Genomic DNA, 20,293 nt, shown 5'->3' with positions numbered 1-20,293 from the left:
GCTAAACCAGACACCACATGATACTTCGGTGTAGATGCCATATTGGTTCTATTGTTTTCTCTCTGAAATACATTTCTGTACTTGTAAAGAAAACACAAAATATATAGCAAACGTCCCATGTTAAAACCAAATATAATAATAGAATAAGTAGAATAAATGTCATATTCAGAAGTGGAGTACAGGATAAACAGAATGTTCAGCCATTTTATTATCCTGTCCTGGAAACAGCAAAGGAAACAGAGATGGTTTGGTAGGTAGGAATAGTGACAAATGGACGTGCTCATGCAGAGTAGTGAATGATCCCACTCACCTGATGTGGATGTTCAATATCATAGGCACAACTCTATAAAGCGCATGGAGAAAGGACTACTACTGGCAATCCAGTCACCAGAGTGTGTGCAAATCAAGCAGAGACATCCACCCGGACCAGACAGATAAAAAAGGACTTCCTCATAAGATGAAAGCGCAACCAGCCAAAAATATAAAATGAAAACGCACGTATGCCGCTGAATGTGAATAGGACGTAAACATGCGTAGGATAAAAATGTATTTAATAAAGAAAAGTTTTTATATTAAATACATTTTTATGCTATGCATGTTTATGTCCTATTCACATTTAGTGGTATACGTGAGTTTTTATTTTATATTTGTGGCTGGTTGCGCTTTCATCTTACGAGGAAGTCCTTTTTTATCTGCCAGGTAGGGATAGTGACACAGGAGAAGGTTTGGTAGGTAAATATAGCGATATAGGAGAAGGATTGGTAGGTAAGGATAGTGACATAGGAGAAGGTTTGGTAGGTAAGGAGAGTGATATAGGAGAAGGTTTGGTAGGTAAGGATAGTGACATAGGAGAAGGATTGGTAGGTAAGGATAGCGATATAGGAGAAGGATTGGTAGGTAAGGATAGTGACATAGAAGAAGGTTTGGTAGGTAAGGATAGTGACATAGGAGAAGGTTTGGTAGGTAAGGATAGTGACATAGGAGAAGGTTTGGTAGGTAAGGATAGCGATATAGGAGAAGGATTGGTAGGTAAGGATAGTGACATAGGAGAAGGTTTGGTAGGTAAGGATAGTGACATAGGAGAAGGTTTGGTAGGTAAGGATAGTGACATAGGAGAAGGTTTGGTAGGTAAGGATAGTGACATAGGAGAAGGTTTGGTAGGTAAGGATAGTGATATAGGAGAAGGATTGGTAGGTAAGGATAGTGACATAGGAGAAGGTTTGGTAGGTAAGGATAGTGATATAGGAGAAGGTTTGGTAGGTAAGGATAGTGACATAGGAAAAGGTTTGGTAGGTTAGGAGAGTGATATAGGAGAAGGTTTGGTAGGTAAGGATAGTGACATAGGAGAAGGTTTGGTAGGTAAGGATAGTGACATAGGAGAAGGTTTGGTAGGTAAGGATAGTGACATAGGAGAAGGTTTGGTAGGTAAGGCTAGTGACACAGGAGAAGGTTTGGTAGGTAAGGATAGTGACACAGGAGAAGGTTTGGTAGGTAAGGATTAGAACCGGGTTCAGGTTCGAGCCGATCCGAACCCGAACGTTTGGCATTTGATTAACGGTGGCTGCTGAACTTGGATAAATCTCTAAGGTTGTCTGGAAAAGATGGATACAGCCAATAACTTTATCCATGTTTTCCACATAGCCTTAGGGCTTTATCCAAGTTCAGCAGCCCCCGCTAATCAAATGCCAAAAGTTCGGGTTCGGATCGACTCGAGCATGCTTGAGGTTCACTCATATCTAGTAAGGATAGTGACACAGTAGAAGGTTTGATAGGTAAGGATAGTGACATAGGAAAAGGTTTGCTAGGTTAGGTTAGTGACGTTCTGTGGTGACCCCGGGATGGTGTTATAGCAGTGGGACGGTGGTCACTTGCTAGATGAAAGTGTGACGCCACTACTGTGGTGGATGGCCGAGATACAGCCGGACCTTAAAGCGTAACTGTCATGTTTTTTTTATTGCAGAAATCAGTAGTATAAGCCATTTTAAGAAACTCTGTAATAGGTTTCATCAGCCAAAAAAGCCTCCTTCTGTACTCAAGACGCAATCTCCCAGCCTCCCCCCCTAACTTCTTATCTGTGCATTATCAGGCAAACACGTCTTCATTACAGAGAAGCCAGTGAAGACAGGCTCTGCTCTCTCCATTGTAAGCCTATAAAGGGGGGAGGGGCTGAGGGAGATGAGGGAGCAGGAAGAGGTGACATGAAGGTCAGCTGTTTCTAGACTCTCTGGGCACCTAAACCGCAAGATTCTGGGGTCAGAAAGGTCAGTGCTCATCTATGAACTTACTGAGAGAAGATTGCAGGGTGTTGTGCTTTGCAGAAATTCTCCGTGCTCAGTCACTCCTCTTAGCACCTCCCCTCTCCATAGCCACATAATGGAGACAGAAATCCTGCTGCTTCTGATGTGAGGGGGGAGGCTGGGAGATTGCTTTTTCAGTCCAGAAGGAAACTCTTTTAGTACATAAAACCTAATACAGAGTTTCTTAAAATCGCTTGTACTGTTGATATTTAATGTTTTCAGAAAAATGACCCTGAAATGACAGTTACGCTTTAAGGTTTTGTCACGTGACGCCAGTGCCTGATGGCACACAGGTGAGATGGCACGCCTGCTTTTAAGGTGTAAGGCCAGTTGTACCCTTTTCCCCTGTGGTCGGTGTCCTGTCGGGTTGCTGCCGGGTCCCTTGGGATAGTGTAGTCACAGATAATGTAGTCACGGATGGCCAGAGCGGTGTAATGACCCTCCCGGTTAGTAGGACCCGCCACCCACAGAAAGGGGAGATGACCCAAGGTTGCAGTGTATATGCTGTGTAGGTGGTAGTGAATAATCACAGACTCCGTAGATAACGATGACTTGCTTTACTATAGGCAAATGTGCAACAGGTGATACAGGTGATTCAGGTGAGCTCGGATATACACTTGACAGAGTTCCTAAAAATACTTTAACAGAGAGTCACCAGATCTGTGTGCTAAGTGCTAAGTAGGATGTAGTAGTGTTGATAGAGTTGTACTGAGGTAGCGTAGTAGAGAGGAGGGCGCCGTGAGAGTCTCAACCCAATTAGTAATGTGCTCTGCCGGGGCGTTGGAGTGTATAGAATACTTGTAGAAGAAGAAGAAGAAACCTGTGCCTTTGTATTGACTTCTATAGTCTTCACGCCACCGTATCCCCACTAGCGTTGGCTGAACCGTACTAATGGGTGACACAGGCCCCAGACCTTGTTACCTGGGATGAGCAGAGTGCTGAGGGTTTCCTGGCTGACACTTGCGCTGCAAGATGGAGTTAATAGACTTTTATAGTAACTTTGCTCCACCCAGATCAGTTCCTAGCTCTTTGGCTCTTTAGTGGATACTGTCCTGCACTGTGGTTACTCCTAGTCCTCGGCGTGGGTTGAGATGTTCTGTTGGCTAGTCCTCTGCTGAAGGGTTTAACACTGCATCATGCAGGGTATAGGCACTAAGGGAGAAGTTGGAAGCAGAGCACTGTCCTGCATCCTTTCCATGAGGGGTACTGACTAAGACTACTCCTCTTCTTTAGAGAGGACCTGGCAGGGGGCCAGGGCCAAGGTAAGACCACTGTGGAGAGCTATCTGGTCTGCATCATTTCTACACAGAATCTCAACTAAGACTCCTCCTTCACCCAACGGACTAACTTCCTATCCAGCGTGTAAGGTGCACTGTGGTTGGGTGAAAAGAGTGCAACAAAAGAGCAGAAAGAGAAGAGGTGATAGGACAAAAGAAAGTAAAGATCCTACTTGTTCACAGATTCTGGTACACGTAAACACAATATCCCTTAGAGACACTTCAGCTGTGCAGCTAAGGTAGGTAAGGTAGGTAATGTTAGTGACAGGAGATGGTTTGGTAGATAAGTATAGTGACATAAGAGAAGGTTTGGTAGGTAAGGATAGTGACATAGGAGAAGGTTTGGGCTGGTTATATTCAATAGTATGCTGAGCTGTATATATAGTGGTATACCGGGCTGTAAATTGATAATGGTATGCTAAGCTGTTTAGCTGTATATATATATATATATATATATTTATAATGGTATGCTGGACTGGATATATTTAATGGTATACTGGCCCATATAATCTCTGAAGTAAACAAGGGAGCAGAGCAGCAGCACTGGATATAGTGGAGATAAGACAGGAGAGTATACCATATTTTCTGACATTAATTAATTTTTTTTACAGAATTCAGACAATCCCTTTAAGAGGGCCATGGTGGCATAATTATTCAGGTCAGGTGGCACATTTGTGGCATTATTTGGCAATAGTAGGAGATGGTAGAGAGAATAAGGATTCAAGGACATCTAGGCATAGATGCAACCAGAAGATGTCTTCATGGCAGGCTGGGCCAGATAGAGAAGAAAACGAAACTTGACTGAAAGTGACCCTGATCAGAGAAAACATCACCTGTGAGTCTGTTTGTTCTGCCCCTGACTGCATCTGATGCAGGTGGTGGTGGTGGTGGTGGGGGGGGGGGGGGGGGCGAATAAATACCCACGAGCCTTGAGCTATACCCCTGGTTCTATAAATAGGTGCCAATCACCTAGACCGGCACTCATTTGCTGGCAGGATAAGGCCATCTATTACGGCCCATAAGGTGGGCATTCACCTTTAACAACTGTCTTTCTCACCCCCCCATACATATTCCTGTGCTGCAGTCAGACTGTTTTGGTGGCGGCTTATCTCTCTCTCTCTCCGAGAACAAAGGAGTCGAGACAGACTAAACATATTATCCCATGCTCTCTACGGGGAGGTTCGAGCCACACACAGACTGGTCTGGCAGCAGCTTATCTCCAGGAACAAAGTGGTCGGGCAGCAACGATCCATCACTGCCTACATAATCTGTTGATGGAGACTTGGCAGCTGATGACCAAATCAGCTACCAGCAGCAGGTTCAATTGACATTAGTATAAAGTGTATGGTGACCTTAAAGGGGTACTCCGAAGACCTTATTTTTAATACATTGCCTTAATAAAGTTATATCACTTTGTATTACAACTTCTTTAAAATAAATGTATACTTTTTTCATTTATCCCTTAACTTCCGTTGAGTGGCAGCAGTAAGGGGAAACACAGGCCCCTATGCTGACACCATAGTTCGTGTTGGGAACTGCAGGGCTGTCTAAGCACTTATGCTGCTGTCACCCAGAAAATAGGGGGGAAAAAGTGACAACCAACAAAAAAGAAGCAAAAACTCTGAAGACTTGCCTTTTGTATCCTCACGACATTAACATTATAATTATGCTTAAAGTAAGAGCACCAACATGATGCACTCTGCATGCCTTAAAGGGGTTATACAGCAAAAATCTTTTTCTTTCAAATTAACTGGTTTCAGAAAGTTATATAGATTTGTAATTTGCTTCTGTTCTCAAGTCTTCCAATACTTATTAGCTGCTGTATGTTCTGCAGGAAGTGGTGTGTTCTTTTCAGTCTGACGCAGTGCTCTCTGCTGCCACCTCGGTCCATGTCAAGAACTGTCCAGAGCAAGAGAGGTTTTCTATGGGGATTTGCTGCTGCTCTGGACAGTTCCTGACATAGAAAGAGGTGGCAGCAGAGAGCACTGTGTCAGACTGGAAAGAAAGCAACATTTCCTGCATGACATACAGCAGCTGATAAGGACTGGAAGACTTGAGATTTTTAAATAGAAGTGAATTATAAATCTATATAACTTTCTGAAACCAGTTCATTTGAAAGAAAAAGATTTTCGCTGGATAAATCCTTTAAGATAGATAGAGATATGCGTGTATTGTTAAACTTTTAGTAGGCATGTTACCTGTTTGCAGAAATATACAATTGTTTTAATGTTTCACTGAAGGGTTAAACGGGCAGGTCCTGCACCTGTTAAATGTGAGCACACAGGGTGTGTTTACTCAGGTACGGGACAGCACTATATAAACTAAGATGATTCCATGGGAGAGAGGAAGGAAAACACCAAGAAAGCAGAAAGAAAGAAGGGAGGAAGAAGAAAGGATTGTGAATCAACGGAAAGAAAACAAGAGAAAGGAGAGACTGAGGTAAAGAAAGAAAAATGACACCCAGACATACAATGAGTATAGGTAGTAGACAAGACAGGTAGAAAGGGAATGAGATAACACATAAGAAACAGTAGGAAACAAAGGAAAAGAAAGAAAACCATTGAATAAGATGAAGAGTTTCTGATGATAAAGATGAAGCCAAAGTAGCCCAGGTATACCATAAGGAATAAAGAGGAAGGTGAGGAGGAAGAAGAAAGTGGGTGAGACATCCCTTACACCAGGGACACGTGTCTCTTCCAGGATTCAAGCATCGTCAGCGAGAGACAGAGGGAGGAGAGAGAGACTTAGAGAAAGAGGAGGGAAAGGAGAGGCTCAGCGAAGGAGATAAAACTGAGGGAAAAGAGAGCTGTCAAGGAAGGGGACACAAATGACACAGTAAAATACCACAAGAGACTCAGTTTTTGACAGGTAATGTTTTACAAATAATTTTAGTGAAATTACCGCAATGCTTCTTTGATTTCAAAACCCTGAGGAAAACCAGATGTGGGGATAGAATTGGATACTTTGGTCAGTAATCTGTTGGCTGTTCGGGTCGGTGAGTACTGCCATGGTTTGGACCAATGTTTTATTGTGGTAGCTCTTAAAGGAGACATTTCTGTAGAATTGGTTCAATTTTTGAGATTATGTTCCATTTGTTATTAGGGGGGATAAAAGGCGGAGGGTCCATTGAGGATTTCCAGAATTTTCTTATCCCCGTAAATAGGTGGAGGGTCCACTGAGGATTTCCAGAATTTTCTTATCCCCGTAAATAGGTGGAGGGTCCACTGAGGGTTTCCAGAATTTTCTTATCCCCGTAAATAGGCGGAGGGTCCATTGAGGATTTCCAGAATTTTCTTATCCCCGTAAATAGGTGGAGGGTCCATTGAAGATTTCCAGAATTTTCTTATCCCCGTAAATAGGCGGAGGGTCCATTGAGGATTTCCAGAATTTTCTTATCCCCGTAAATAGGCGGAGGGTCCATTGAGGATTTCCAGAATTTTCTTATCCCCGTAAATAGGCGGAGGGTCCATTGAGGATTTCCAGAATCTTTTATCCCCTTATCCCCATAGATAGGCGGAGGGTCCATTGAGGATTTCCAGTATTTTCTTATCTTGTTTTCCAGTCTCTTCCCTATAAATCCTTTAATTGTTTAACCAACTACTCAGACTTGAAGGAAACTTTTTATTCCTTCTAAACCATGATGTCTAGTAACTGGAGCAAAACAAAAAAGTTTTTGTTAAGTTATAGCAGACAGTGAAAAGTAAAGATGATTGAATTGTGTAAGTTTAGTATGCCACTGTTTGTCCCTTGTGATTCCATGTGTCATTGTCTTCTTGTGTACAGAACGCTCTGCTCCAAGTGTGTTCCCTGCTTATTATAGGTAAAAAAAACGTACACAGCGTGACTTGCCATCTCCAAGTATAAATGTATGCCCATTGCTTACCAGTATATGTAGTTGTGGGCACTTTTTATATATGTTGTTAAACTTCATGTAGTTTGTATTGTGCATCTTGTATTGTGGTTATGATGTTTTTCTCCTTTTCGTATTTAGTTAAGCTGAGCAAAATTTTGCATTCCATTTATGACTATATATATATATATATATATATATATATATATATATATATATATATATATAAATTAAGGGTAATGAGTGTTAAGGCTGAAATATGCTGTGGGGATAAACCATTTGACCTCACAATAGTCATGGCTGCCATTCTCCATATTTAACTTCATGGAAGAAAAGACTTTCATTATCCCGAGCATGGTCTCCTTTAACAGGCTTAAAAACGCCTTTATCTCTGTGCAACCACTGGAATATATGGGATTTTAGTGTTTTAAACACAACTTAGCAACGTATATAGCACAATTACAAGTGACCCAAGCAGTCGCATTGTGAGGACCAAGCATTTTCTGTCATATGCGATAGTCAGATAGTATCTAATATGGTGTTGCGGCAATGGCTGTAGGTACGTATTATGGCGAAAGAGTGCAGTATATTAATACCTATATGGCTTGTCTCTGATCCTATATTTCCATGACCTGCAGAAAGAACTAGGGTTAACCTGGCTAAGCAAGCATTAAGGCAAACAAAGATGTAATACCTATGTATGTATGTATGTATGTATGTATGTGTCATAGGCATCGCTTTCTAAATGCAGCAGTACTGTCATAGTCACTTTGCTTGGTTAAGTATAGTGGACCATATGAATATAGAGGATACTATAGTACCACAGGCATTCACATGCTGCCATATGGTGACTTCATATTATGAAGAAATAAGAATCTATTAACTCACTGGCCTATAGGGGTACAGTGAGGCCTCACAGACCTTATGTATTTGCTCCATGCCACTTATATATTGTATGAACCTGTAAGGCCTGAGGCTTTACTTTTTCCTTTCAGCAGAACTGACAGGACTAATAGCCAGGGGGCAGTTTAATAGAATACCCCATACATGAGACATTCAATACAGGACGGTGGAGTGAGACATTTTTAACTTGTTTTCAGTAAAAAAAAATCAATGGGGAAGTTTTATCAAACTGGTGTAAAGTAGAATTGGCTCAGTTGCCCCTAGCAACCAATCAGATTCCACTTTTTATTCTTCACAGATTCTTTGAAAAATTAAAGGTGGAATCTGATTGGTTGCTAGGGGCAACTAAGACAATTATACTTTACACCAGTTTGATAAATCTCTCCCAATATGTCTGGGGCAAAAACGAATTGGTTTTCCCATAGCGACCAATCACAGATCTGCTTTCATTTCTCAAATTGTTCTGGTGAAATAAAAGCTATGCTGTGATTGGTAACAGATAATAATAATAACTGATTATTGTACCATAGATGTATTTGCTATGACAGAGGTTTATTGATTTTCATTTTTATTTTTTTGCATTTATTAGATATGTATCCATAGTTGCCAAATTTTCCTATATTGTTCTAATTGTATGAACCTTACAGTAAGGATGATACAGAGGGGGCATATTATAGACCTCAGTATCAGAGTCCAAGCGTATTAATGTCACCAGCTTATTACAGACCCCAGCATATTACAAATATATCACAGACAGCACTTGTGTAGATGAAGCAACCACTGCGACGTTTCGGCTAAACACACTAGCCTTTCTCAAGCAGTGGTTGAGAAAGGCTAGTGTGTTTAGCCAAAACGTTGCAGGGGTGTGAAAAAAACCCACAGATTTGCTTCATCTACACAAGTGCTGTCTCCTTCTGTGATATATTTGGATTGTCCGGATTTTGAGCCCAATCTGGAGAGGCGTGCATTTTTCCTTTTTTATATTTTTTGCCTATTGGCGGTTGTTGGTGCTGTTACTTGCTTTGGACCGTTATTCCCAGCATATTACAGACCACAGTATCAGGCCCCCCAGCATATTACTGGCCCCTTATTGGCCCCAGCATATTATAGGCCCCAGTATCAGGCCCCTGACATATTATTGGTCCCAGTATCAGGCCCCTGGCATATTATTGGCCCCAGTATCAGGCCCCCAGCATATTATTGGCCCCCAGCATATTACAGACACCAGTTTAAGGCTCCAAGCATATGATAAACCCCAGTATCAGGCCCCCAGCATATTACAGACACCATTGTCAGGCCCCCAGCATATTACAGACCCTAGTATCAAGCCCCCAGCACATTATAGACCCCAGTATCAGGCCCCCAGCACATTACAGACACCAGTATCAGGCTCCCAGCATATTACAGACCCCAGTATTAGACCCCCCCCAGCATATTACAGACCTCAGTATCAGGCCTCCATGATTTACAGACCTCAGAATCAGGCCCTCATAATATTAGAGACACCATTATCAGACCACCACTATCATACCCCACTGCAGACTTCAGTTTTAGGCCCCCAGTATATCAAAATTTTTTCCATCAATATACAACTGCTATTTGTATAAATATGTTAAATAAAGAAAAAAATGCCATAAATACAAAAAGCTCACAAAACACCAAAACTACTGTATATAGAAAAAGTAAAGAATGTATAATCTTACCCTCACTGGTTACAGAAGAGTGAAAATCTTTGAGGGAGAGTGTGAACTATCCATAACCATGGTCCTAGGGTTTTTCTTTTCTGGTGGTGGTTTCACTGATAACATAAGGTGTGGGTTCTTTTGGTAGAAAATGATGTCTGGACAGCTGAAGAAGGTAATGACAGTAGAATCAAGGCTGCTGGTCCGTATCGCTACCCTGTTACACCTTCAACAATACTGTCCCTCCAGACAGAGCCCCCACCCTTACAGTCCACCACTCTGACCCTGGGGCCCTAGTCGACCCTATACAAAGGTGTCAGCATCCCGCTGCATTTCTTCAGGGGATAACAGAAAAAAACACCACTGACATGAATCCAGAATCAAGGGGATGTTGTTGCACATATGGTGCCTCATACGCATACGGTGTCCACAGGGAGCGGGGGCCTCCTGGGACATTATTTTGCCGGGACTGTCCCTTCAAAATGGAGACAGTCCCTGCAAAACTGGGAAAAGTGGCAACTATGTATCATAAAATACACCAACTATAATACAATATAAAATACTGCTTGAATAAATGCTTATAAATCACTTGAAGACTATATAAAAGGTTGGACTGACAATATTCCTGGCTTTATAAATGGATTGCCACCTGCAAAACAAACAGAACCATCTTCTGATTAAGCAACTGTCACATGGATAGCAAATGTTTATATGTCTAAGGCACGGTGTCATTTGCACAGCAAGTAAAATAACTATGAACAAAGGAATCGTTTAAAAGCGCACCATTATTTATAGTATGGTACATGGCTTTTTCATATCTCCATTTCAGAGGGCAGGACCAGAGCTGGGCTCTTTGCCAGTTGTACTCCAATCACATAGTCCATCCAATCACATAACAGCACTTAGTCCTTTCTGCTATGCCAGGACATAGTGCTGGTCAGAATGCTGATTGGACTGAACACGCTGGCACTGTGCAAGGCGATGACCTACAGTACACTACTATAGGTGGCATGGGGAGGGAGAAGGAGGTTACTCATTTAAGAAACAGCAACAGCTTAAAGATATATTAGGTACACAACCAACAATCTCCTCCTATCCTACACATAGCACTAGCTAAGCCCCACCCCCAACCTTCCTGGGTACTGTTCTGGTCCTACTACAGATGACCTAAGCCTAATAACAGCCACTTATTAGCAGATTCCCGAGAATGGAGACCCCTAGTGACCAAGATTGTAGTGATTTTTATTGTTTCACTCACACAGAAGTACAAGATGCCCCCAGTACTGTGAATAGCACCAATATTCTCACACAGGGTCAGGCCAAAATGGTTGTCAGCTCTTGCTGAGACTTTCTCTGCCAATCAGTGTCTGGACGTCTACCTCTTGCCACAGCCTACCCTCATTTCTAGTGGGGTTGCCCATTATTTACTGTTGCCCTCCTCTACTTTTAGTTGGTGTTACAGCTAGGCCACCACTCTTCATAGAAACATAGAGGCTCTCGCTGGCAGGGTCCTCTTTCCCTATGTTCCAGTCTACCATTTACCTTATTCATGTTTCTGATTTTGTAATGTTCTATTTGTTGCCCCCTATAGCTTGTATAGCACTCTGGGTTTTAAAACTAAATAAATAAATGTAGAAGATTGTCCACAGAAAAAGCCCCTATGCTTTGTCTAGTCTGCCGTCAGTATTTCCCTTCTTATTATTTTAGGATAGATATATGTACTGTATATACCAGGCAGGTTTACATTCTGTTATTTTAAATTTACCAACCACATCTGCTGGAAGTTTGTTCCAAGTATCTACTACTCTTTCCGTAAAGTAATATTATATTATGTTGCTTCTGATCTTTCCCCCACTAACCGTTCACTGTATCCTCTTGATCAGTTTTTTTAAATTTAAAAACATTTCCCTCCTGATCCCTATTTAGTCCTGTAACATATATAAAGGTTTCCATCATGTCCCCCCTTTCCCTTCTTTCCTCCAGACTATACAGAATCAAATCCTTCAGTCTTTCCTGATATGTATTATGCCTCAGACCCTCCACCATTTTTGTAGCCATCTTTGGACCCATTCTATTTTATCAATATCTTCATATAGGTGAGGTCTACAGCGGGATCACAATCTCCTACTAGATATATCTCTAGCTATACAGCCCAGCATACCATTATATACAGTGGTACCTTGGTTTAAGAGCATTTTGGTTTAAGAGCTCACAGTTTTTCAAAATTGTGACTTGGTTTAAGAGCATTGCTTTGGTGTAAGAGCTTCCTGTACTGGGTGGGAGTGCGAGTGGGGGAGGGGCATGGTCTGCATAGCGGGGTCTACTGTACTCTGACCCAGGAAGTCTCCCTCACCTTCCAAACCATAGCAGCCCACATCTGCCCACATCTGACCTACTCATTTCTTCATGCTCCCTGCAGTCTCGGTCAGTCCTTGTGTTTCCCTTCCTCTCCATTACTGTACAGTAACTTATAATATCACATATTCGGCTGTTTCTGAATGTTTGTTTCATTTGTTTTACATGTTATTCAGAATAATAAATCATTATTCTTGGGGTGTGGAACCAATTGTCTGCATTTCTATGATTTCTTATGGGAAAATTTGCTTTGGTTTAAGAGTGAATTGGGATTACAAGCGCGGTCCCGGAACCAATTATGCAAGGCACCACTGTGTATATATATATATATATATATATATATATATATATATATATATACATATAGCCCTGCGTACCATTACATATATATATATATATATATACAGGACAGCATACACTTAGCTTTCCCTACCGCCTGGGACTCAGAAATCACTGCCCCTAAATCCTTCTCTTCTGAAGTCTTTGCCAACACAAAACTGCCGATATGCATTATTTTACATTTGAAAACATTATACTGCAGTTTCCATTGGTTGCACCACATATCTCGTAATGCTGTCCAGATCTTGGCCCTAACCATGAGGTGATTTCTGTCTCCAATGCACAGTTCAGTTTTATTCTCTACAGGTCTAGGGCAATAAGTTGTAATGATGCTTTGATACTGTCTAAGTAAACACTAAAGAGGCCGCAGCAATTCGAACAGAAGATCAGTCAGGCACAGGCCATCAATATTGTGATCCCAGAAAACCCTCTAAACATTTTCGGAGATGTCTAAAGTATATTTATATACTATACCCCAGTGGTTACCAGATTGGAGAAGATGGCTATCTAAAGGGATAGGCTAAAGTAAAAAAAACAACAACAACAATCTACCATTAGGAAAGTACCATATATTGTTCGCCTTCAATATGCAGTGTCACTATTTAAACAAAACATCTCAAGCTTGTCCACCAACAACCATTTGGATGAAAGAGAAGTGTATCTGCCACACCGCAGCCTTTTGAAACTTCCATGTGCAAATGCAGCTGCCGATTGAAGCTTGGGTAGCAGCAAAAACATTGCAGGCATTAGTGAGGTCCTTGCATGAGCCCTATTCATTTACAATTGGGCTTGTGTATAGAACTTACTGATGCCTGGAATGTCCAAGTCACTCCGAGCTGCTGTCAGCAAGTATGTTTGTATGTATGTGTAAGTTTCGAAGGCTGCAGTGTGGCAGGTATCACGTTAACAAGAACCACTAACTGACTGACCTGGTAAAACTTACCTTCAGGACAGGGAGGTAGGGATAAGACACGACAGTGAGCCCTAAGGCTGAACCTACCCACTGTCCCTACCTACTTGCCTCAAACGGCCCTAGGCAGCCTTGGACAAAGGCCGTCCCTGCTCTGGTATAGGTGTAATACAGAATGAGACAGACAAACACACACAAAGGAGAGTCAGCAAGCCAAAATCAGAACCAACCGGGCAACGCAGAACAAAATCAGTAAACAATCGGATAGTCAAAGGTCAGACGGAAGCTAGGGTAACAGGTAAATCGAGCAGAGGAATTAGGTACGAGGATCGCAGGAATAGACAGGGGGAGCTGGGATCAGGGTATGAACCTTAATAGCCAGTGCTGAGAGACTGGCTCAGCTTTCTTTTATGAGGATCAAGAGCCCGGTCCGAATCCCTTTTGGACCGGCGCTCTGATCCTCAAGGTTCCAGACAGGCAGGGAAAAACATCAATCAAACAGACTTGCTCAGCTACAGCAATCAAGTCTAGCAGAGCTCAGTGTAACTCCTGCATTGCCGAAGCTGAGAAGCAAGCCGGTGTGTCACACAAAAGCAAAAACCAGGCCCAGTTTACACCAGGCTACTGCACATTCCTGACACTTACTCTACATTTTCCTTTTTTTATTGTGAGTATCAGTATCAAAATTGTTGATCCTAGAGCGGGAAAACTCCTAAAGCATGATCCTTATATACAACAGTGGACAAAGCCTGGAAAGCTCAACTAAGGAAACAATATAATTTCTCTTTCCTAGTGTTATATATTCTATAGCATACCTCCCAACTTTTGCAAAGAGCAAAGAGGGACATGTGCGCCGCGTTCCCCATAGCCACGCCCCCATAGAGACCCTCCATAGCCACGCCCCCATAGCAACCCTCCATAGCCACTACCCTACAGTCACCACATGCTGCTGACTGAATAGTGCCCTATACAGTATCCAATCCCCCCAAAAATGCCCTATATAGTATCCAATCCCCCATTATAGTGCCCCACATAGTATCCAATCCCCCCAATAGTGCCACACATAGTATCCAATCCCCCACATAGTGCCCCACATAGTATCCAATGCCCCCATATAGTGCCCCACATAGTATCCAATGCCCCATATAGTGCCCCACTTAGTAGCCTATGCCCCTATATAGTGCCCCACATAGTAGCCTATGCCCCCCATATAGTGTCCCACATAGTAGCCTATGCCCCCATATAGTGCCCCATATAGTAGCCTATGCCCCCATATAGTGCCCGCATAGTATCCAATCCCCCCAATAGTGCCACACATAGTATCCAATCCCCCACATAGTGCCCCACATAGTACCCAATGCCCCCATATAGTGCCCCACATAGTAGCCAATCCCCCCATATAGTGCCCCACATAGTAGCCAATCCCCCATATAGTGCCCCACATAGTAGCCAATGCCCCCATATAGTGCCCCACATAGTAGCCAATGCCCCCATATAGTGCCCCACATAGTAGCCAATCCCCCATATAGCGCCCCACATAATAGGCAATCCTCCCATTTGTGTGGCCCGACCAGAAAAACAATAAACCAGTAACTCACCTGTCCGCCGGTCCCAGCAGCTCCTCTCCTGACACAGCGCGCACTCCCGTCATCCTCCGTGGCGGGCAGCGGGGATACAGACACTGACTGTGCCGGAAGTAATTCATGATAGAGGCTGCAGGTCACTTCCGTCACAGTCAGTGTCTGTATACCCCGCTGCCCGCCCCGGAGGATGACGGGAGTGTGCGCTCTGCCGGGAGAGGAGCTGCTGGGACCGGCAGACAGGTGAGTTACTGGTTTATTGGTTTTTTTTCGGTGGGGCCACATATAATGCGGGACACTGGGTGCCGTTTCGGGACCGCGGGACAGCACCCAGAAAACTGGACTGTCTCGCGGAATCCGGGACAGTTGGGAGCTATGCTATAGTCATTAATGTTTATATATCGAGGAACAAACAAGAAGTCTTTAGGATCTTACCTTGGGGAAAGGAAAGGGGGGGGGGGCATTTCTTTACATTCTGCACATTAACTATTGTTGAACTGCAGATAGCAAGTGTCCTTGTGACTTGAAAAAACTGTACCACTGTTCACACTATGCAGGTGCATGCTGCTGTGGCTAAAATACAGACAAAAACAGAAAGATGCAAAAGCAGTCGTATTTCGTTCTTAGCAAACTATTTGATCAGTGTTCCATCTCACCACGTTAAGACGACCTCAGAGACATGGTCCTACACTAACAATGGTCTCTCTTGGACTAATACAAAGCCTACAGCCTTCTGTATTGTCTGTATATTAGCCATAGCGGTGTGCACCTGCATAGTGTGAACAGTGTTATTGGAGTGCTGGCCATTTTTTACTTTTTGTCTTATATTTGGGGGGTGGCTACCTCCTTTTGGCTTGTACTCCACCCATCTCCTGTGGATGTTTTATACAAGGATTAGGTGGGTCCCGCATGCCCAGTTTTGTAGGATTTGTATTAGCCCAAGAGAGGCCAGTGTCAGTGTAGGACCATCTCTCTGAGGTCACCTTAACAAGGTGAGATTATAAACCCAAAGCCAATTTTAACAGAAGGTGTTATGGGGTCCTAGATGCAGGGCAGATCTATAACTTAAAGCACTAATAGCAAAAACTATTAAACTGGTTTGACAACTTATTACATACAGTAATGCTTCTTTTTACATAATATATCACTTTTTGAAACTTCACTTTCTAACACAAAAATGTGTTACATTTAATGACTGATCGCTGGGATCACAGCTGCAAGGGAGGGGGAATGGTTTGTCTATAAACGATCTTGGTTCATAACATATATATTCCTGATCAGAGAAAAACTCTTATTGTATAGCATAACTAAGGGCTGTATTAGACAGTCTGATGCACAAGGTAAGTGAACACTGATCTGCTTGATCAGTGTTCCGGCTCTTTTTTCGAGAAGCAAGGGCTGTATATATATGTCATTAGAGATGTCTGTGCAGCCCTTGCTTTATATAGAAAATAATAAAGATATACTTACCTGTCCATACTCCCTGGTGTCCTCCTGCCTGTATCCTGCTGACCGTAGCCACTGCTGAAGCTTTAACACCTGTCTCTAAAGTGATAGGTGGCTTATGGTGCGTTTACACAGAGAGATTTATCTGACAGATTTTGGAAGCCAAAGCCAGGAACGGATTTGGAAAGAGGAGATATCTCAATCTTTCCTTTATGACCTGTTCCCTGTTCATAGTCTGTTCCTGGCTTTGGTTTAAAAAATCTGTCAGATAAATCTCTCTGTGTAAACGCACCATTAGCCAATCACTGACTGAGATGGGGCAGCACCGCAGTCAGTGATTGGCTGGGTGGCCTGTCACTTCAGAGACAGATGTAGAAACCTCATGGAGTGAGAACAGGTAAGTATAATCTTTATCATTTTGTATATCCTTTAATCAGCCACCGACTGTGCACCTTCAATAACACAGAGAGATGCCTGTTTGGCAGCCAATGATTTTTTAACTTGCTGAAAGGAAACAATCAACCAATGACTGACCCCTTGGCTGATCGTTGTCTTCATTACATGGGGCGATTTCTGCCCGATTGTGGCTGATTGGGCAGATAATATAATCGTCACATGTAATAGGACCCTAAGAAGATCATGTCAATTTTAAGCCGTTATGCCATCTGTTGTGTTCTGTTTTTTGGCTTCGTGTGGCGCATGCTCTTAGTAAATCTGGAAGGTTTTTCACAGGACAAAATGAAAACCCGACCATCCCCCCATACTAGAAACGGACGGTTTTTAAGAATAGAAAACCCGTAAAAAAAAATGACAGTTTGCTTAACAAATTTGTCGGCTGTGGCAGGTTTTAAAGGACACACCCATGACATGCCCACTTGCGGGCTTTTGGACAAAAATGACAGGTTTGTTGTGTTGTTGGAAAGATTGTGTCGCACACCTTTAATAAATATGTTGGAACTCTTAATCGAGAGAAAATGAACAAAAAACAGACAATCCTGCTGGGTACACATTAGTAAATCAGTCCCAATATATCTTAACCTCTGATGCAATGATAACATACACCGGTCACATTAACCTACGGATAATTCTTTGGAACATATTTTAAGGCTTTAACATTCTATTCAGTTCTTATTGTTATCAGGTTTAAAAAGACAGACAAGTAAAGCCAATAGTGAAGACTCTGAATATTTTTCCTACAGGTTTTCTGCATAGAAATTCTTCGGAATGGGCAGCAGTGGGACAAACCTTCCCAATGTTCCACACACACATTTGGAGCTGCAGGATTCTTCCCTCACTAGCTTGGACAAACCACTAGAAGAAGGGGCAGCTGGGTACTACCTGCCATTTTGTGACATTCTATACAGTGGTGATGGAGGAACTTGGGCTCCTAAAAATCTAGTGCCAAACGGAGCCAGAGGTGAAGGGCAAAAAGAACCCGAACAGTGCCCCGTTATAGATAGTCAAGGACTTCACCATGAACTGGAGTACCAAACTTCATTACATCTTGAGGATCATTCCCTGGAACAAATGCAAACCATGGTGGTGGGAGAAGTGTTAAAAGATATTGAGACTGCTTGTAAGCTTCTGAATATTTCGGCAGGTGAGTGACGTTTTATACACAGTCAATATATGTTTGTTGCTGCTGTAACCAATATGCTTAGTATTTGCTATTAGTACTTGGAAAATGTGTTACTATGCAGTGTTACGCTATGTTCACACTACGTGAAAGACCGGCCGAACAGCTGGTGTCTCTGCAAAGATCATCCCAGCCGGTACTGCAGTACCGGCCGGATGATCTTTCCGGCCGAAGAGTTCTGATGCGGGATCATCAGCGCGCGCCCGCATCAGAACTCCGCATAGCACACAATGAAGCAAGCGGCCGGAGCCGCTTGTTTCATTGTGTGAACTGACAGCTCTTTCTACTATGTGTATACGCTCCAGCTGGGATCCCATAGAAGAATAGGCAGTGTTCCACATTGTACAAAGTACAGCCGATGGCAACAACTTCCGTACATTTACGTAGTGTGAACATAGCCTAAGGCTGGGTTCACACTACATTTTTCCTATCCGTTCAACGTATCCGTTTTTAATTGGTCACTTTTAACAAACAGAAAAACTTAGTCAACACTATTTTTGTGTACGTTAAAAAAACACTTCCGCTTCGATCTGTTTTTTGGGGGGGATGGCATACAATTGCATCCGTTCTTGCATATGTTTTTTGCATCCGTTTTTTTTCCATAAAGCGTATAAGTTAAACGGATAGGAAAAACATAGTGTGAACCCAGCCTTAGGCTACAGTCACACATTCAGCAGTTTTTCAGGACCATATATGATGTCTGCAATTGTTATCCGTATTCCATTTTTTGTGGATCAACAAAGAAGGGGAAGGTGATAGTTAAATAAGTGGGAATGGTTTTAAATGATTACTCATCCGTATTTTTTACGGATTTGCAAACATTACAGATATTTTTATCGTAAAAATTATGGATCCACAAAAAATTACAAGCACTCCCTTAGACTTCTATGGGAGATGGACTTCTATGGACAATCTGTGGTGCAATTACAGTATGTACTCGAGATCGTCAGTAATTATTGCGGCAGCAATTTTTGCAGATTATGAATCCGTAAAACTACAGACAACCCAATTGAAATCAATGGGCCCTAAATTTGTCCGCAATTGTGGATCTGCAATTATGGACAAAACTACGAAACGTGGGAACGTAGCCTTAGGTTGGGTTCACACAACGTTTTTTTTAACCTATTTTTTCATATGTATCCTTTTTTCATACGCATCCTTTTTTAACATACACAAAAATAAGGTCATCTACGTTTTTGTGTACGTAAAATAAAAACGGATGCATTTTGATCCAAAGAAAAACGGATGCACACAAATGCATTTGCTTTTCCATTCGTTTTTCCATCAGTTTTTTATGCAAAAACAGATGGAAAAAATGGACTGCCAAAATGTAGTGTGAACCCGGTCAGTCAAACTTTTTGTAGTTCAGTGAAGAATAAGACTATGAGCCAGCACCTTTCTCCTGAAGTGAATAGACATCATGACCATCTTCTCCAAAACCTTGAAAATGAAAGTGGAATTAGGTGTAATGTCTGTTTTTTCTGTAATTAAAAAGTAGTTTGACAGAGTTACTGTAAGACTGTAATTCTACCAAAGCTGCTATTTATTTTTATCCCTATGGTCCCTTTAAGTAGAGATTAAGTGATAAGAAAACCAGTTTTTAAATACAGCTGATAAGAAGGCAGTACAGCAGCATGGGCACAATTATACCTATTAGCATCCCAATTATTTCTGCACTCATGTAACAAGGCCCTGTTACGTGGGGTTATTACCAATGGAACAAGCTCATGCATTGCCCTGTGTAGTAGATGGAGCAGCTCGTTCATAGGCTGATTGTACAGATCGTGTCACTGACTGTGCAGACAGGAGATTGCCTGCCAACAATGATGGAAGTAAATGGGTGCACCAACAAACAAGCAATTCACTGGACCGTAAATGGACCATGTAAAGGCTTATTTTAAAGGGGTACTCTAAATGTTTTCAAATCTACCAGTGTCAGAAAATTACACAGTTTTGTAAATTACTTGTATTTAAAAAATCTCAAGTCTTCCAGTACTTATAAGATGCTGTATGTCCTG

The 20,293-nt window shown here is 42.3% G+C and overlaps 1 protein-coding gene across 3 annotated transcripts in view; it reads left to right on the top strand.

The window, feature by feature from the left end:
- Nucleotides 1–5,927: 5,927 nt before the first annotated feature.
- The window catches only part of SPDEF (SAM pointed domain containing ETS transcription factor), a 30,722-nt gene continuing 16,356 nt past the window's right edge, over nt 5,928–20,293 (top strand). For 2 of the 3 annotated variants that reach the window (XM_069972570.1, XM_069972568.1), the window contains exons 1-2: nt 5,928–6,013; nt 17,839–18,239. In XM_069972570.1, coding sequence (XP_069828671.1) covers nt 17,864–18,239 — 376 coding nt within the window. In that variant the 5' untranslated portion in view covers nt 5,928–6,013; nt 17,839–17,863. The other variant, XM_069972569.1, reaches the window with a different exon arrangement.

Source organism: Dendropsophus ebraccatus, chromosome 5 (assembly GCF_027789765.1).
Source record: "Dendropsophus ebraccatus isolate aDenEbr1 chromosome 5, aDenEbr1.pat, whole genome shotgun sequence".
NCBI classification, from domain to species: Eukaryota; Metazoa; Chordata; class Amphibia; order Anura; family Hylidae; genus Dendropsophus; species Dendropsophus ebraccatus.
Note: the sequence above shows the minus strand (reverse complement) of the source record. Positions and strands in the feature narration are given on the sequence as shown.